Raw genomic sequence first — 18,378 nt, forward strand, 5'->3', positions numbered from 1 at the left:
CCTGTGGCCCGAAATTATGTTCAGTGTTGTTTTTCTCCTTTTCACTTTCATTTCTAGTTCTCCCTCCCTGCCAGGTGTCTCTCTTTTGTAGCATAATCTTATAAGGCCGTGAGGAATATTTTCCCCTTCAATTACAAGCATAGCCTGAGCATTGGGAAGCAATGAGCCAGGGTGAGCTCTCTTGAGCACATTCTGTCCTGTTGCTGGCCTTGTTCACTTTTCTCCTTCACAACACAGCAAACATGCCCTGGTAATTATGGGAGTGAGAACTGTGTGTGTACTCAGCAATCTGCAATTTAAACATGTGCTGATGGCAACATCCCTTCGAGATTATCAACACAGTCACTGTGTCAGATTTTAAACTCCTGGATGAATCTGCAAGGAAGTTGTCAGAAGATTTGTCATGCAATGTTCCATGAGGCATATTCCTCTTACTTTGGGATAATGAAGTCAAAAGTCATGGATTCTGCCATTGTGCACAAAGCTAAGCTCACTCAGCTCTGCTGTCTCATCTCTCAGGAAAACTATAATTGCACTTTTTTGCAAGACCCAGGCTGTAATTTGCAAAGAGATTGAGTCATGGAATCCTTCATCTTCAGCACTACTTTTGTCTGTGCACTGGAGAACAGCTCCAAATCATCAGGTAACAAGAATAAAAGAACCAATATCCTTCAACCAATATTGTCAGCAGATTATTTTTTGACCCATCCCTCATGTCCAATTTTTAGACTGGCTAAAATTGCCTGTTTCTAAGTCTGGTGGATTCCTTAAGTTGGATCAAAGCTCATTAAGTCTAATTTGAGTCCTTAACAGTTTGTTAAATCTGAATATGCCAATATCACAGGATCCAACAAACTTAGTGGTTTTCCTTGGTTTACTATCTTGTAACAACACTGGAAAAGCAATAACATTCATTTTTAGTATGAATTAATGATACTATACAAATACAAATTCAACAGACATTTTGGATGGTAAGCATTGTGACAATAATATCATGTTCTTTGTTCAGCTTTGCTTGAAAAGAGGCCAATTAACAGCATCAAAATGTCATTAACTTGCTGATAGTGGGGCTTTTTTGCATTTTCCTTCCTTATCTGAGGAAATTAAATTTTTTACTGTGGTCTTTAACTTCTGTGAGCTCAGTGGCTTGTGTGTTTGTCAAGGTAACTACTGTTTTAGCAATTCAATGTGCTAGGCAGGAAGTAAAACTCCACAAAACCAGCTTGAACATTTTCTTAGTATCCCTTCAACTGATGGAGGTTGGATAGGATTGGGCCTACCTAAACTATTCCCATGTACAGAAAATTAGTACATAAGTTTGTCCTAGACTTTACATGAACTAATCAGCAAGCTTAGCTAGGCTGTGGTTTTACAGAGTGACTTCCTTAAGCTCTGCAGTGTGCCAGCAGTTCTGGACTGGTATAGTATTTCCAGACATCTTTAGAGGGACAACTTACAGTGAGGATTTCTCAGAAAAATGTAAAGATCTGAGGAGAACACTGGTGCAGCATTTAACACTAAATTATTTATATGGACTTTTCAAGAGGCCTGATGGAACAGCTCTAAGTTCACACATCATACATACCTTATTTATTATGAGTGATAACTGTGTTTTTACTTTCCTTGTAGACTTTTCTACAGTGATGATCTTTGAGTAATTTTGAATTATTCATTACTGACTTAATTTGGAGAAGTTGTCAGATTTTGGTAACTGTAACAATTTTGAGTAGTCATTGAAGCTAATTAAAAGAGCCCTTTTAATATAGCCTGTTAACTTTCTTAAAACCTAGAAACTAGCTTTTATCCTTATGTTCTAAAAGTCTAAATAATTCATACTAAAGTCACCTTTTGTCACAGTGAAGTTGGATTGCTGGTGTTCTATTAGAAAAGAAATAGGTAAAATTAAGAGGAAAAAAAAAAAGAATACCCTGCAAACCATCTGGCTCTACTTTTATCTTGCTGCATCGAGTACAAAACCTAAATATTTGTAGGATTCTATTACCTTAGGAATGATCTACACAGTAAGTGCACTCACTTAAAAAACAGGAATCTGATTCTTATCTACCTTAACGCTACTCTGTGTGTTTTAAGCTATCTCTCTAGCTAGCTCTACAAAATTTTGCCCAAATCAGTGCAAATACAATATTGTGTATCTACAGGGCTCTTTTATGTGATTAATATCATGTAAAGCAATTGAAGAAAAATGAGCACTGTCTCTATGGCTCTTCACTCTCTCCTTCCACTGAGAGTTGAGTTCTGCTGGCCATTGTATTGATGTGGAAATTGGCCCTGGCTATATTGCATACCCATGAATAATTCTGAAAAGATGAATTAGAAAAAAATTAGAGATTATTTATGTTCAAAGAGAGGGTGAAAATCATTCAGTAAGTTGTTTGTTGCCAATTAATTACCTACCACTAATTAGAATAATAAATTTGCACACAGTTGTAAGATTTGGCATTGACTTTCACCATAAGCTTATCTGGAAGCAGTACTAAATGCTATCATTAGGATTGGTAATAAATCTGTCATATTAGGTGAAAATGGATAAAAAGGCTAAGAAGCCTTGGAAACATAATTTGACTGAGCAGAAGTCTTTACACTTTATAAATACGACCGCTGGAATTATTCACATGAATTGATCAGCTCCGACTTCGACACAATGTTATAAAACATGAAACTTTTGCACTTAGTGAAACTCAGTGCTAAATTGGAGGTATAACTCTTTTTCATGATAACATTTGCAATTTAAAACAGAAGTGTGTGTGCTGCCAGTAAAATGGTGGTAAAGAGCTTCAAGATGGAAATTTTAAACAAATGATCTAGTCATTAACTCTTGACTTTTGTGTTCATGTAACACCAACATGAGAGAGATCACTCATTTTGATATCAATCCATCTTGTCTATCCTAAAAATCTTGATGTGTTAGTTAACAAACTACTTAAGAGATGATAGAAAATAGCAAAAAAAAAAAAATGGAGGAGGGAGAAGAGAAAGGCTGGTAAGAGAACGTTGAATATCATAGGTCTCTTCTTAGATATTTAAAATAGGAGTGTTTTTTAAATGTCTTTACCCAGGAAGAAATTTATCTGCAATGTATTATGTAGTGCAGAAACATCTATATTAGACGAGGTCCAAACATCTTTTGAACTAAGACACTTCTAATGGGCTGTTGCTCTAAGCTGGCCTCAGCCAGTGGCACCAGAGGATTTTTATCAAATGACACAATTTTTTAAAGACTATGTTTTTTGGAAAGCACACTAGAATTCAGAGTATTCAAATTGCTTCTTAGTCAAGTTCACTTGAGTGCTCTTGAAAACTGTGTCAAATACTTTACAACCTCAATTAAAACAGAATGACTTTTAAGGAATGTTGGAGACTTTCTCTTGAATTTTCTTTTTGCACTGAATTATTTTTACAACTTTTTACATTAAATGCTCCCTTTATAATGTAGAGTTTAGATAAATTGTTTTTTTTTTGTCAATATGCCACAGCATATTAAATTCAGTAATTTTAACTAGTGGGTAACTACTATCCATCTATGTATCTATACATCTCCCTTTCAAGAAGGAAATCCTAGAGGCACAGGAGCAGCCCATGTGCTGCCGAAAGATGAGCCGGTCGGGGAAGAAGTCTGGCCTGGCTGAACAGAGAGCCTTGGCTGGAATTCAGGAAAAAAAAGGTAAGTTTATCACCTTTGGAAGAAAGGGAGAGCCACTTGTGTGAGCTACAAAGATGCCATGGGGTTATGCAGAGAGAAAATTGGAAGGGCTAAAGCCCAACGAGAATTGATCTGGCTACTGCTGTAAGAAACAACAAAAAATGGTTCTGTAAATACATTGGCCACAAAAGGGAGGCTAAGGGGGACATCCTCCTTTATTGGATGTGGGGGGAAAACATGGTGACAGAATGAGAAAGGGCTCAGGGCATCCAATGCCTTCTTGCTTCAGTCTTTCATAGTAAGAGCAGCTGTTCTGTAGCTTCTCAGCCCCCTGAGATGGAAGATGGGCAGGGAACAGAATGAAGCCCCCACATTCCAAGGGGAAATAATAACAAAAGTCTAGAGTATAGATGAGATCTACCCAAGGATACTGAGGGTCCTGGTAGAAGTGCTCAGTGGGCTACTTTCCATTATTTACCAGCACAGCTCTCTGTATAGAGAGATCCCAGGTGGCTGCTTTTTAGCCAATGTGACACCATCTTGCAGAAGAGCCGCAAGGTGCATCCGAGGAGCTACAGGCCTGTCAGCCTCATCTCAGTGCCAGGGAAGGTCATGGAGCCAGAGCAGGTCATCCTGGGTGCCATTGTGCAGCACATCTGGAAAACCAGGGGATCTGACAAGGCTTCAGAAAAGGCAGGTCCTGCTTGACCAACGTGACCTCCTCTGACAAGGTGACCCACTTAGTGGTTGAGGAAAAGGCTGTAAGCTGTTTGCTGGTCTGCCTGGACTGCAGGAAAGACCTTGAGACTGTTTACCACCGCATTCTGCTGGAGAAACTGGCTGTTCATGGCTTGGATGAATATTGTGTGTGGCAGGAGCAGGGCAGGGATTGTGCCCCTGTGCTGGGCACTGGTGAGGCCACACCTCAAGTGCTGTGTCCAGGTCTGGGCCCCTCACTGTGAGAAGGCATTGAGGGACTGGAGAGAGTCCAGAGAAGGGCAGCAGAGCTGGGGAAAGGTCTGGAGCACAAGTCCTGTGAGGAGCAGCTGAAGGAGCTGGGGGTGCTTAGCCTGAAGCGAAGGAGGCTGAGGATTAACAGATCTCTTTTTATTATTGCCTAAAAGAAGGATGGAGCAAGGTGGGGGCTGATCTCTTCTCCCAAATAACCAATGATAGGACAAGAAGAAACACTCCCAAAGTAACCCAGGGGAGGTTTAGATGGAAAATTAGGGAAAATTTCTTCACTGGAAGTGTTGTCAAGCACTGGAATGGATGCCCTATGGAAGTGCTTGAGTCACCATCCCAGGAGGTATTTAAAAGCTGTGTAGAAGTGGTACTTAAAGACAGGATTAAGTGATGGACCTGGCGGTGCTGGGTTAATGGTTGGGCCTGATGGTGTTAGAAGTCTTTATTCTATGATTCTATAAACATCAGAGTCTTAGCCAGTTAACCAGATGCTTTTGCTAAATTGTAGAGAAATGTGGGAAATCACACAAGTAAGGTCTCTTATGGCTGAACAAATATTTTTTAATGTAATTAATACCTGAAAAAATAGTTATAAAAGCAGGACAATACGAAATTGTAAAATACAGAAGAAATCTGCTAATGAACATAAAGTTGTACATGTGAGGAGGTAAAGGGAACTAAAGCACAATTTCTTTCTTCACATGTATAGTGAATACATTATTTATTATCACTCAGAAAAGATTCTGCAATCAAAATAAGTGTATTTTCAGAAAGGTAAAGATGAAACAGTGCTCTTGAAAACACTTTAGGACAAAAAATAAAATTTAAGAATTGTTGGAAAATAGAGACTGTAAAAGAAATGTGTTTCAAATGTATAAATTTACCTGAATCTTGTATATTGTGTCCTGTTTTCCCCATTACATCTTGGGACAAAGGGAAACTGGGAAAAGGTGGGAAGAGTGAGTGAATGATCAAAGGGTTGGAATGCTGTCTATAGGGGGACAGACTAGACAGACTGAGTTTCTATGCCATGGAAATAAAATAACCTAGAGAAGATGGGGTAGAGCAAACAAAATAATGAATTGCATGAAGAGGGTGAATACAGAACCATCATTTCATTTACACTATCTCTTAGAATATAGCAACTAAAGTATTTGTGTTCATATCTCCAGGTAGCAAGTTTAAAATAAACAATAAGAAACACTTTTTCATACCAAAAAATAAACAATGTGAACACTGCCACTAGATGTTGCAAAGGCCAAAAGTTTAACTGAGTTCAAAAAGGGATTAATGGCTACTTTTGTTTCATGAATTGTAAAAACATCCTACTCAGACACAACTTCTGGCTGAGGAAGTTCCTGAACCACTAATTGCCAGAAGATGGGAAGGAGGGCTTGCTCAGCTCTTGCCACACTTCTTATAATCTTTCCTAATGGGCATGTTGGGACCAGGATAAAGGGCTAAACAGAGTTTATTTGTTTTTTTTGTCTGAACCATTAAGGTTGTTTTTATTTTGTAGGCGTAGGGTTTTTTTTTTTTTTCCCAGTACTGGGGAGATAAAATGGAAATTTCCAACTTGTTTTTTGAGCTCTGTAAGTGCCATCTGGAATATGATTCTTAATAGCTAATTAGGGATGATCACACTTTTTTGCTTTCCTTATTTTAATGTGTAAAAAATGAATCTACAAATTCATCTGCAGAATGCTTAAGATGATTTTCTCTACATACAGTGAGATTTGGATGAAGGTGAATAATTTATATATTTCATTTGAGTGATAATAATGTGTGTCTAATTTAAAGGACAATGTGTCAGAAAAGCTAACAGTAAGCAGGGAGAGTTTTCTGTGGTCCTCTAGGAGGAGATGAATGGTATCATTTTTTGCTCTTGTCAATTAAGGAATATTAAGTTTCAGTGAAAAAATATCCTACATTCTACAGTTATACTTCTGGCAAGTAGTAGGAACAGAAGCAAACAAGGAGAGTTTCTTTAACATCCATGCTTTTTTTTTTTTTCATTGTGCAAATCTTATTTCCTCTTTTTCTCCTCCTTAGAGTGAAGAATGACTTTTTGGGACTAAAGGAAATATGAATTACTTTTTGTCTTGCTTTTTTTGTTTGTTTGTTTGTTTTTTCTCACTAACTTTCTATTCTAGATTTTTGTCAACGTGAATTTATAATGTAGAAGTTTATTTCTACTTACTAAACAGAAATTTAATTAATCATCACAGTGCACTTTGGAAATGAAAGATACATTACTCTGTGTCAAATGAGTTTATCCTGTTCTGCATGCAAACTATGCACATTGTTATAAATAATGATCTCAAACTTCTAAAGTTGTTGTTTTTGTTTATTAGGAAACCTTGCTTCAGATCCAAAAAGGCAATAAGGAGACTACACATAGCAAAGAGAAAGTGGGCCTCAATCGATCATGAAATGCAATTACACAGTATTCAGAGCTGAGTGAAATAAAGACCTTAAATAGCAGTAGCCTGTAAAGTTCAAAATTAAAAGTAGTTTCATCATATATTGTGAAAAGGGAGATTGAATCAATGAAACTGATCTCCTGTATCTTGTTTGCTGTCAATTTACATGAAATGATACTTGAGGTGAGCCTCCTTTTCCTGTATATGGTAATATGTTTTGTTTATTTATGGAATATTACTGGAGTAGTCTGGCAGGAGATTTCTGGAGTTCAGCTGGTGCTCACAGTATAAATGGCAGCCCAAGATTTGAACAAGGCTTCCACCTGGTCCTCCTTAGCTTAGCTAATGTGATTGCAGATTTTATTCTAGCAGTAAGGCTTTATATAACAGCACAGAATGTTACTGCTGAGTTGCAATAAATCAGTATCTGAATTAAAAGAATAGGGACTTTCTTTTTGTCCTTTCTGGCATAGTATCATAAAATCTGCACATATATCCATGAAGTAGACAACAATCTACTATGACTAATCTGTCATATTAACTGTAGGATACCAACAGAAGTTTGAAAAAATAGTTAAATTCATTTTCTCTTCCTTTACTTAATCTAATCTCTTCTTTACCTTTTATTTTCAATTCTTTGGAAAATTTTAGTATGGTTGGGGTGAGGATTAAAATGTTTTTACTAGGATCTGGGTGCCTTATAAGAAAAAAATCATCTTGAGACTATGAAATTTGTGATCCCTCAAAAAATGAGCTCTGAATCAGTGCAACTTCTGCCTCAGGTACCACATTTTACTGGCTGGAGGGTGTAAGGGCACAAAATGCAGGCTCACTGCCCTTGTGTTAGGGGACACTTGTCAAGGAGCTTTTCAGCCTTGCTGGTTCACATCATATTTGTTGTCATGTAAAAAATGTGCTTTGGAAGTCAGTGTGCAAAATGTACACAAAACAATGAGAAGAAAGGGGGAGGGGAAAATTCTGATTAGGGAGTAGAATCCAGCTCTAGTTGCAGGGACTATGACAGGGAACAGATATTGCAGTATTGATCACTGTCTTGGTTTGGTGCATAAGTTTGGAAGGGCTTTGGAGAGGTGCTGCAAGGTAAAATTTTATTTTAAGCCCTTGATAGGCCAAGTGTCTAAGAAAACCTGACAGGCCCATAAACAACAAGCAAATACACCCATAACTCTGCTCCTTCTCCCATATAAAACTCTGAACTTACAAGAAACACTTTCCCCAAAAAACATAATCAAAACTTCTTTTTACTTATCTCTAATATCCGCTGATTTCTCAGACATAATTTTATAGAGGCGTGTGTGGTATAAAAGTGATTAGAAATCCAGAACTTGCTTTTGGAATAAAGAGCTAAATGTGTCAGTGTTACTTACTGCAAGCAAATTGCTCATTCAATTATTTGCCTTTGGTCACTCAATTGGTCAATCAAGCAACCTAGTAGTGGGTGGTGTGTGGTTACAGCAGGTTACCACCAGCTGTATGGTGCTGCACCTGGTGGTTATTCTAAGGTTGTTTTGCTTTACCTCATTCTTCCCTCCCCTCTCTGCCTTCCAGCATGCACCTAATCCAGGTGGACTCTGTTCAGCGATGGATGGAAGACCTGAAGCTGATGACAGACTGTGAATGCATGTGCATTCTCCAGTCCAAGCCCATCAGCATTGAGAAGGATGAACAAAATGAACTCGTCCTCTCCTCACAGTACAGCACTTGTGATAACTTGCAGCTCCTGCTGAAGAGAGCTTGGATCATCAGCACCGAGCTGACCAGGATTGCTCAGAAGCTGGAGAAGAACAGGTGGCAGAGGGTCCACAGCATGACAGTGAGAGTCAACTGCCACGTGCACTCCATGATAAATGAGTACAACACCTTCACCAGGAGCTCCTCAGAAGAAATGCACAAGGTGAGAGGATGCCTTACCTGATGTGTTTCTCTCATTTTTTGAATTTTTATTCTATTGCAGTAATTAAAACTTGCTTTAAACAATCTGTAAGAAGTTCTTACATACTGATACTGGTCCCTTGTTTAAGACTTTCCAATCCCTTTCCAGCAATGGAAATCTTGACTTTGGATCCTATTTTATCATAGGCTATTCTGAATGTTAATAATGTTGACAAATAGCACGGAAAAAATGTTTTGCTTTCAAGGACTACAGAACTAAAGTATTTTGACACCCCATCTATGAGTTCCTTTGCATTTACAATGTAGAAAATGCTACATTTTTTTGTAAACCTTGGTTTTATCTCTATCAGCTTTATTCAGAAAAGTAGATGAAGGGTGCTCATATGGAATATTATATTTTGAGAGGGTTTTCAATTAAACAAAGATTATCTATTTTTGTAAAGCAATTATGTGTACGGATATAACTTTCAAACCACTTTCTCTTGCTCTCTCTGCAGCTTGAAAAACTCTTAATAGACAAGTGTTCAGAATTTACAGCATTCACAGAAAGGTAACTTAAATTTTGTTGTTGAAATATTAATTTTGCTGTTTTATTACGCTGTAGAACTTCTAATGAGAAGCACAAGTCCATAGGCACCCCCTCAATTGTTTGAACTAGGCTGCTGTAACTCTGCAAGGTTTTCTAAATGTTAGTCTCTGCTGGATGAAGGGAGTTGCTTTTACCTAAACTGCATCTGAATGAAAGATGGGATCTGCTGTTGCACAGAGTCTGACATAGACACAAAGTTCACACAAGTGGATTTTTCAGGACTTTTAGACATCACAGGAGAAAGTCTGGCTGTGACAGATATTGGTGACAAAGTTCCTTTCTAGTTCTGTGGAGTCAGTATTTCAGCTGGTGTGAAAACTTGGATTTTGAGACTTGTACTGTGTTCCTGTATGAACATATCCATGTATTGTAAATCAAACCAAAGCAAATACACATTCCTTTAAATTGTAGTTGTAGGTTTACTCATCTCCCTGCACTCTGGAATGCTGAGACTGGAAAATAAACATCTCTATAATTCTTATGCTATTTCTGCTTTCTAAGATAAATTACCCATTTCCTCCAGCACAGTTAAATCACTCTTTTTTGGTTTGTTTTAAACATTGTGCAAGTCATTCTGTTTTGGGGATATCATCAGGGAAAAAGCACCACCTAATTATCAGGAAATTACATTTTTTTGAGCACTATTGCTTTGTGCCAAACTCACAGGGCTCACATTTGTGTTTTATATTTTACTATAATACACACAGTTTTAATCTCAAATCTCAAAGTGTCTGCCCTAAATCAGCCCTCTCCCTTCTTTTCTTTTTTGACAAAAATTTGATATAGGTGTCTGACAGACAGGTAAAACTGAAAAGGTAACCTGTGTGCAGGTAGAGGTTGATCCCTAAACTATATCTTCCATTACAGTGGCCTGCCTGAGTGGAAGATGCTTTGACAATACAAATGAATGTGTTTCTGTGAGAAATTATTTGTTATTTCATTTGAATTGTTTAAAGTTTTACATCTCTATCTCATTTATTCAATTAGAGCCAAACATCACTAGTCACAGGATAACTGTACTAACTGTAAAGGTGCTTTATGTATCTTTCTGTAGAGAGGCCCAAATTTTATTTTTGATTATGCTGTTTAACTCATCTGGGCACACATTTCTTTCTTCATCCTTATCCTGCTATAATTAAGCTATGACAAAGAAGGTAAAGAAACGAAAATTACGGAAATATTGGTTATAAAAGATGGGTGGGTATGCACAGCTGCAGTTGAAATGCGGGCATCCAAGAGTGAAACTATCAGCATAAGAGGAAAAGAGCAGTGCTGCACTGTATAAACACACAGCATCTCTGGCAAAATTTGGCCTGCAGTCTGTGAGGTAAATTGGGATCCCAAAATCATTCAGTAGTGTCCATCCTTTCATGGTGTATTTGCTCCGTGTATACAAAGCTTTGAATAAAGTCTGGAATGATGCTAATGACACAAAGTCCTTGTGAACAGCTGAATTCCAGTTATACCCTGTGATTAACATGGGGCTCACCTCTGATAATCATCTTTTGTATCTTTTTTTCCTTCATCCCTTTCCCATCTCTTTCTTTTCAGGTGCTTACAGACTGAAGATGAAGAGATACTGAAGTCAATGAAATCTTGTGTTAATGAAACACTCACGACTGTGGCCCAATATTTTGGCCAGTTGATAGAGCTGGTTTTAGCACAAGAGGCACAGGTTAGTTTATAGTTAAAAAAGCTCCAAGCCAAAAAGCTCATCCAAAATAGTTGGATCTTGAGGGTAACAATCCATTAAGGATCCAAGGCTGGGTTGGATGGGGCTTCTGAGAAACATGAGCTAGTGGAAGGCATCCCTGCTCATAGCAGGGAGACAGCAACTAAATTATTTTAGAAGCCCCTTCCAACCCAAGCCATTCTATAATTCTGTTATCAAGAGGAGGATTAGAATTACAGCTCTCAATTTTCAACAAATTTATGATCAAGAACTCAAATATGTTGCAATGAGATTTAGGTGTTCGCATTCTCAAATTCTCCAATAACCTCAAATCCCAAACAAAATGATCTTTTGGCTCAACCTGTTACTTATTTTTCCTGATGTCTCTTTCTTGCAAGGCTCTAAATGATGACTTCTGATTGTCCCTTCCAGCCTTACCCATTCTGTGATTCTGAATCTGTGAAATACACTGAGTAATTACTCTGAGGCTGCAAATGCATTAATTTTTTTCCATTTGATCATTAGTGAAATAATTGCAATTTGCAAGTCTAGCCAACCTATCTTGACCCTTCCCTTCCCTTCCCTAATTCTACTCAAGTAACTTGTCCATGTTTTAGAGGTGATTTTATGCTGAAATTTTGTGTTGCAGGAGGAAAGGAGAAGCTTAGTGAACACAAATAGTTAAAAAGTATTTATTACAGTGACAAAACAAAATTAATGAATGCTATTGGTTAAACTCTAGCATACCCTGATGTGTTAAGATGGCAAAAAAATTTGTGGTGGTTTCAGAAAAATCCCTTCTAGTTTTAAAGGGTTATCACTAGGAGGTGAGAATATCCCAAATATATTTGCAGAATTACAGTCAAACTAAAAAGCTACCTCCTAATGCTCTTTGGTTGGGATTTATGAGAACTCCATGAAATGTATGAGTTGAAGTGTGTAAATAACTTTGCATATTTCAAATTCAGTGAGTAGGTAACCATTGTTAAGATGTTTATTATTTTAGTCTGAAGAGAAGTTATTCCCTGCTGATATTTCTGCCTTTGGGCATCTTGGCACCTAGTGACACACCTGAAATCCTACTCCCTTCTTCTTTTAAGGGAGTGGAATTATTGATGCCACATCGTCTTATGTGTATTTGTGTGACTAAAGGACATGGAACTCATTAATAAAAATTGTTTTACGAACAGTTTTCTGAGCCATTCAATCAGGCTGTGTGCCCACTTCTGTCATAAAACCACAATGTCTGGGGATAGTTTGCTGCTCTGAAGCAGACTCAGTGTCTGTGTGAGAGATTTCAGCTTAAATTGTGTAAAGAGCCTTTTTTTTTAATCAGTGTATCAGGATTTAATTCAGGATAGGTTCATATCAAATTGGGAACTCTTAAGCTATGTCTTTTATGGAGCAGTTTTCTAATGCATTATTATGGAGCATTTTTCTAATGTTAAAGGTGGAAGAACAGAGCCTCTTAAAGGCAAGGTAATTGAATTTTGTATAAATAACACTGTAAAACATGGGATACTTGCTTGCATTTCTTTCAAAGTTGGATTAAATACAAAAATGCTTACCTTCCTCCTCCTAGGAAATAGAATTAAATTACTCTAGCGACTCTGTCTTTTTTTCAGAAACATAAAATGAAATGGACTTCATGTTCTTTTCACAGCTGTGCTTCTCTAAAGCTGCATTGACACAAATGCAAAAGCAAGACAATTTTTTGCAAAGATTAAAAAATATTTAATGTATTTCCTGCATTGGAGAAATAAACTATATTTCTTTATAAGAATGTCTATTTGTCAGTGTTGTTTTGACTGACTACTGATAAAAGCAGACCCTTACAAAGTAGTGTAAGACAGGGTGTAGCAATATTTCTTATAAATAAAGTAGAAATCTTGTATCACCATGTGATTCAGCTTCTACACTAACTAAATTGGTTGCCTTCTGAAAATTCTGGTTCAATCCCAGAACCAAACACAATAACTAAATATTATTAATATGTACTAAATAGCTGGAGAGTTCCATACCGCTTGCTCTTACACATGTACCCATTACCTTGCTCTGTATATATTTATTCTTAAATATCCGTGTCCTTGGTTCCATCTACTCAAATGCAATGATAAATGTGTGCTGTCGGTCTGACTCCCCTACTTTTGTGTCCTGTATCCCCCAGAACCTGCTGAGGCAGATAGAGCTCTCGGGCAGCCTGTATGTGATGGAGTCGGCCATCGGCAGTTTGTTCAGCCTTGCCCAGGAGGGAGCTCACCTCTGCCGCATCATAGCCAAGGTAAGGAAGGGATCCATGGAGTAACCCAAAGCAAACTGGCAATACAAGAAACTCATTTCACTAAAGAGAAACAGAATTTATTCAGAGAAACTACACTTTTTTCTTCTTGTGGTGCTTTTGCAAGTCGTAATCTACAGAGTTTACCACCACAGCTATTGCATTAGAGAGTTTTTTTTCCTAAAGAGGATCACATCCCCCCAGTTTTTAATTTAATAATGCCCAATACGATGGTCGGCTCCAACAGGCTTCTCAGCATTGCTTCAGTTGCTGTGGTCTTTGTGCCATCTGAGGTATTATCACTCCATAATTTTGGGAACTTTTGTAGTATCTCTCCTGACAGTACTTTTTAACTACCAGCCATGGAAATGGAGAGAAACTTTACAATGGACTGTGCAGGAAAACAGCAAGACCTCTTCAGCTGTGTGTAGGGGAGACTAAAGATATTACTAAAGATGTAAATTTTTTAATACTTTGCATTAATTATTATCCTTTTACAGAAGACCCATCATTGCAGTTACTTCTGTCAGTGTGTGTTCTCATTTACTGAGTAGTTGGTGCTAACTTTTGGTATAAATGAGTCGTTCTGTCAAGATCCATGATACTGGAAATCCCTGCAGAGTTTGCACCTTTGAGGACACTTGGATCTTAAAGTGAGAATGGTGGGACATGGTGTCTTGTTGAGGATAGGATAATCACAACCACAGGGCATGCAGAAAGAGGAAAACCTCCCTCCCCCAGCTAGTCCTGTGCCAGTTCCTTGTCCCACTCAGAGGCAGGGTTAGACAGCAGTGTTTAATTACTTCTGATGAACTCTTAGATGGATATTTACACCATAAAAGGTACTCCTCTGTTCTGAAGGCTGAGAACAAGTCAGCCTCGGAAACCTGTAGTGGATTCTGTCAACAGCTTGAGAGGTTTAGTTTTTTCTAAATTGGTATTTGAGCTCCACTCAGTGGTACCCAAAAACAATGTTAAAATGCTGAGTATTGAGGTAGTGCAGAATTAACAAACTAAAGAAAACCGGGCTTTTTGTAATTTTATGGCTTCCATAAGACTTTAATTTAGCAGAAGTGAAGTCTGAACTTTCATGAATCACTAAGTTAATATATTGCTAAAACCTGGGTGTGTCACAGGTTTACAAGTGAGGAAACTTGTGTGTGCATCCCCTATGCAAAGAAACCTAAGTGGAGTTTGGCTGCAAAGTTACAGCAGTGATTGCATCCCCTGTGCTGTGCCTCTGCCTGCACTGTGCACTGGGAAATGCATTTGTCCAGGCTGACCATTATCCTTCCCCCTCTGCACTGCCTCAGTTCCCTGCATCAGTGACCAAGGGGGCAGAGGAACTGTAACAGGCCACAATTTCAAATGGGTAAAGAGCTCTGTTCAGACAAAGAAACTTAACAGCACTGAGCTTTGCTTGCTTTGGAGGTTAACTTGCACCTTTCCAAAAGCTCCCAATGTGAATAAAATATGTGTTCATTTATTGTGTGCAGACTTTTTGGAGTTTCCAGTTTTTGACCAAGTAACACATAAATGTTGCTTGTGCTGTCATTCAAGTTTCACTTGTGGCAGGTTTCACAATCTCTGAAGCAGAAAGGGAGAGAGGGGCACTGGCTCAAGTTAGCTATGACATGAATGGTTAGCTGTGACAGTAAAAATTCAGGGTGATTTCCAAACAAAAAATAAACAACAACAACAACAACAAAATCTGAAATTGTTCTCAGTCATTATGAGGGTGAAAAAGGATTGAAGTTATGCAAAGATCTCAAAAGCTTCTATTGAATCCATATTTCCCTCAAGAGCTCTCATAGTATCCTTGATAAAAACTAGCCAGAGATTATTTGTTTACCATGAAAACGAAATTCACAAAATTTGTCCATGTAACCTTGAAGTCTTACTCTCCGTGACAAAGTGTGATCTTGTGGAACACTGCTGTTAGTTTTTTTCCAGTCCCAAGCTATAAGGTACAACTCTAAAGCACACCAATCTTGGAGGTGCAAAAAAAAAAAGAATGAAGATAGTGTTGTAAAGCTACAATATTATGGAAGCTGGTCTCTCATTTTACAGTTTGGTAAGGGTTTCAGTAATTTCTCTCCTTCTCCCCCATCCCTTACTAATATTTAACAGAAATTCAAAAATTAAAATGCTCTATGATGAAGCATCCACCATAATTTTATTCCACCTACAGGCATTCTTTGACACTTTCTTTTTCAGCATGTAACTCTGTAATCTGCTGTGAAAAAATCATGTTGCTGACTCACCCTGGCAGCCAGTAGTAGTTCTCACTAGCTGTCAAAGAAATCAAACCTAAGGTCTCTAACAAAAATGAGTAGTAGCATGGACAAGATAAGAAAATTACTTGGAGCAAATGGGTTATAAAGAGATTCGGATTTGTAACAATCAGAACAATTGGTAAAAATCTGTTTATGAGTTACAATAAATAGGTCATAGAGTGATAAAGAAAATAATTTTTTTTTAAATCATTTTACTGATGATAGAGTCCAATTCCAAGTGTACTGAATAGAGTGCTGTGATAACAGACTTGTAAAAGAGAAAGGAACAAAAATGAAGATATTAATACCTTATAACAGCCCCCCTGGAGAATACTTGACTATTGAAATTCCTTATGGCCGTACAGCAGATCATTTGCTTTGAGAAAATTCTAATGCATCTTGCCTTTCCTTCTTTATATACCCATTCCTTTTCTAGCAACTATTTATTATGAAGATTTCTTTGGAGGTCATCTGTCAAGATAATTATAAATGTTGTCAAAGCCTTGATGAGTATTTACTGCACCTGTTGTCATTTCAGGCTGAAACCACAAAATATTCCACCTTAGAATTAGCTGCCTTTTTGCTTCCCCTCTTTATTCACTCAATCCTCATAGTTTTGGTGATTGTATTTCAGGTGATTTCATTACCTAAAACTTGCCCTTCTGAACAGCATCCCACAAAACTGAATTCCTGTTAATCCAATATAGGAAAGAAGTAGTTCATCACATGGTAAAGCAAGTGTCCCTCTCTTCCTCTGAATGTTTACTCACTGGACCAGTTTATCTATGTCCCTGTCAGATGGAATGGTTTGGCATCTATGCAAACGATACAGAGGATGAATCTTGAAAAAGAGGAATAAATTCTGAGAAATGCTCTGATCACAGTGAAGGGACTGGTTTTGACAAGCCATGGAATCAGGCTCAGTGTTTTCCACCTGTCCAATATTTCACTCACACATCTCTCGGTTCATTACTCATGGTCAATATTTTACAGCTTAGTGATGGCACACAGGGCACAAAATAAAGAGTACAGATCTCCTCCTGACAAATGCAGTGATAAATCACTTCCTGTCCATCAAAGGCAAAATCAGGGCACCCATTTGGCATAGGAAAGGCTTAAAGCAATGTGCCAACATCACTTGATCATTACTAGATTTATCCACAAACTTCTGCTTATTATGGCCAAAGCAGAGAATCAGATCATCCCTGATTCAATTGAACTGTGGGAAAATTCAAATTGATAATGAAATTTAAGCAAAAAACCCAACAAAACTGTTACCTTTGGCTTAGGACTGACATAAATATTTTTCAAATATTTTCCCTATATTTTTAATAGATAATTACTGCTTGGGTGAAATATCAGTATCCTTTTGTGGAAGGAAAAATATGACTGAAACTTTTTTGTTAGTGTACTGCCTCTTTTTTAATTTAAAGGCTCAGAAATATCTTTCTGTATCAGGCTTTATATAGCAGTACTAGATATAAAATAGCAACAACATGAATGCTTCTTACAATTCCAGAAATAAGTTTTACTCCTAAAAAATTTCAGTGGGGCTATTGTTTTCACTGATGCCACAGAAATTCCATCTATTTGTGCAAAGACATGATCTAAAATTTCTATCTGGAAAATATGTTGAAGAGTTAATTTTGTCTAATTCTATATGACTTGGTATAAATTTTTTGTTAAACTGAACAGAGGGCTTTGCTTCCTCTATTATTCTCTACTGTATTCAAGCAAAACTAGTAGAAAAATACAGAATTCTGAAAGTGAATAAAGGCTGAATTGTAGCCCAGGGTTTTAAGTCAGAATAACCTGTTGAGCTTTCAAATAATGGTTGAGGAGAAAATGGCTGAGGAAAGAATAGATTATTTCTGTGAATCTAAAAATATTTTTAAACAGAGTCTAATGAAACAGGCTTTTAAAAAAGGGTGTACTTTTCAATCAGTCCATTATTGCAACATTTTTAATTTAATACTGTAATCTGAACACTTTAGGCTGAGCTCTTTCATCTGTCATCAATAATTTAAATGCTTTTGTTTTCACCATATGTCTGATCCTACATCATAAAAGACATATGTAGTCTACCTGATGGCACAACATTTTGAAATGAAAAATAATTTAAAAAATCCCACCACACAAATTGCAACATTGTTGGCATTTATTTATATATTTACATTTGTTATATGAAATTTGCTAAAACTTAAATTTACAAGCTGTGTTGGAAATTAATTAAGGATAGCTATTCCAGTATGTACTCAAGTCTTTGCCACTATAGTGTTTAAAGAAAAACTTTCAGGAATGCAGATTTTATTTGTTAGAGGATGAAGATTTGGATTGTATCTGCTTAGAATTTGACACCTATTTCCACCTGCTTTTCAGTATGACCTTCCTGTTCATAATTTTGGTATTAATTAAATTTTGTGTGGCACTCAGAAATGTAGAGGAAGAGGAAATATATGGTAACAAAAACCTGTTTTATACTAATAACATGGCTGAAGGGTCAGTTAAATGTTACTCTAATTGCCACCTATTGATGGTTCTTTGTAATTTTTTCAGGAATGTCAGGTTTAATTTAAATGGAGCTTGTAACTGGTAGGAG

General features: G+C 37.3%; 1 protein-coding gene across 3 annotated transcripts in view; it reads left to right on the top strand.

The window, feature by feature from the left end:
- Window positions 1-18,378, top strand: part of INSC (INSC spindle orientation adaptor protein) — a 127,171-nt gene that overhangs the window by 62,223 nt on the left and 46,570 nt on the right. For 2 of the 3 annotated variants that reach the window (XM_030949570.1, XM_030949572.1), the window contains 4 exons: window positions 8,620-8,965; window positions 9,462-9,514; window positions 11,105-11,228; window positions 13,393-13,506. In XM_030949570.1, the coding sequence (XP_030805430.1) occupies window positions 8,620-8,965; window positions 9,462-9,514; window positions 11,105-11,228; window positions 13,393-13,506 (637 nt within the window). Of the gene's footprint in view, window positions 1-3,521; window positions 3,525-8,619; window positions 8,966-9,461; window positions 9,515-11,104; window positions 11,229-13,392; window positions 13,507-18,378 lie in introns of all 3 variants that reach the window. The other variant, XM_030949571.1, reaches the window with a different exon arrangement.

This window comes from Camarhynchus parvulus, chromosome 5 (genome assembly GCF_901933205.1).
Source record: "Camarhynchus parvulus chromosome 5, STF_HiC, whole genome shotgun sequence".
NCBI classification, from domain to species: Eukaryota; Metazoa; Chordata; class Aves; order Passeriformes; family Thraupidae; genus Camarhynchus; species Camarhynchus parvulus.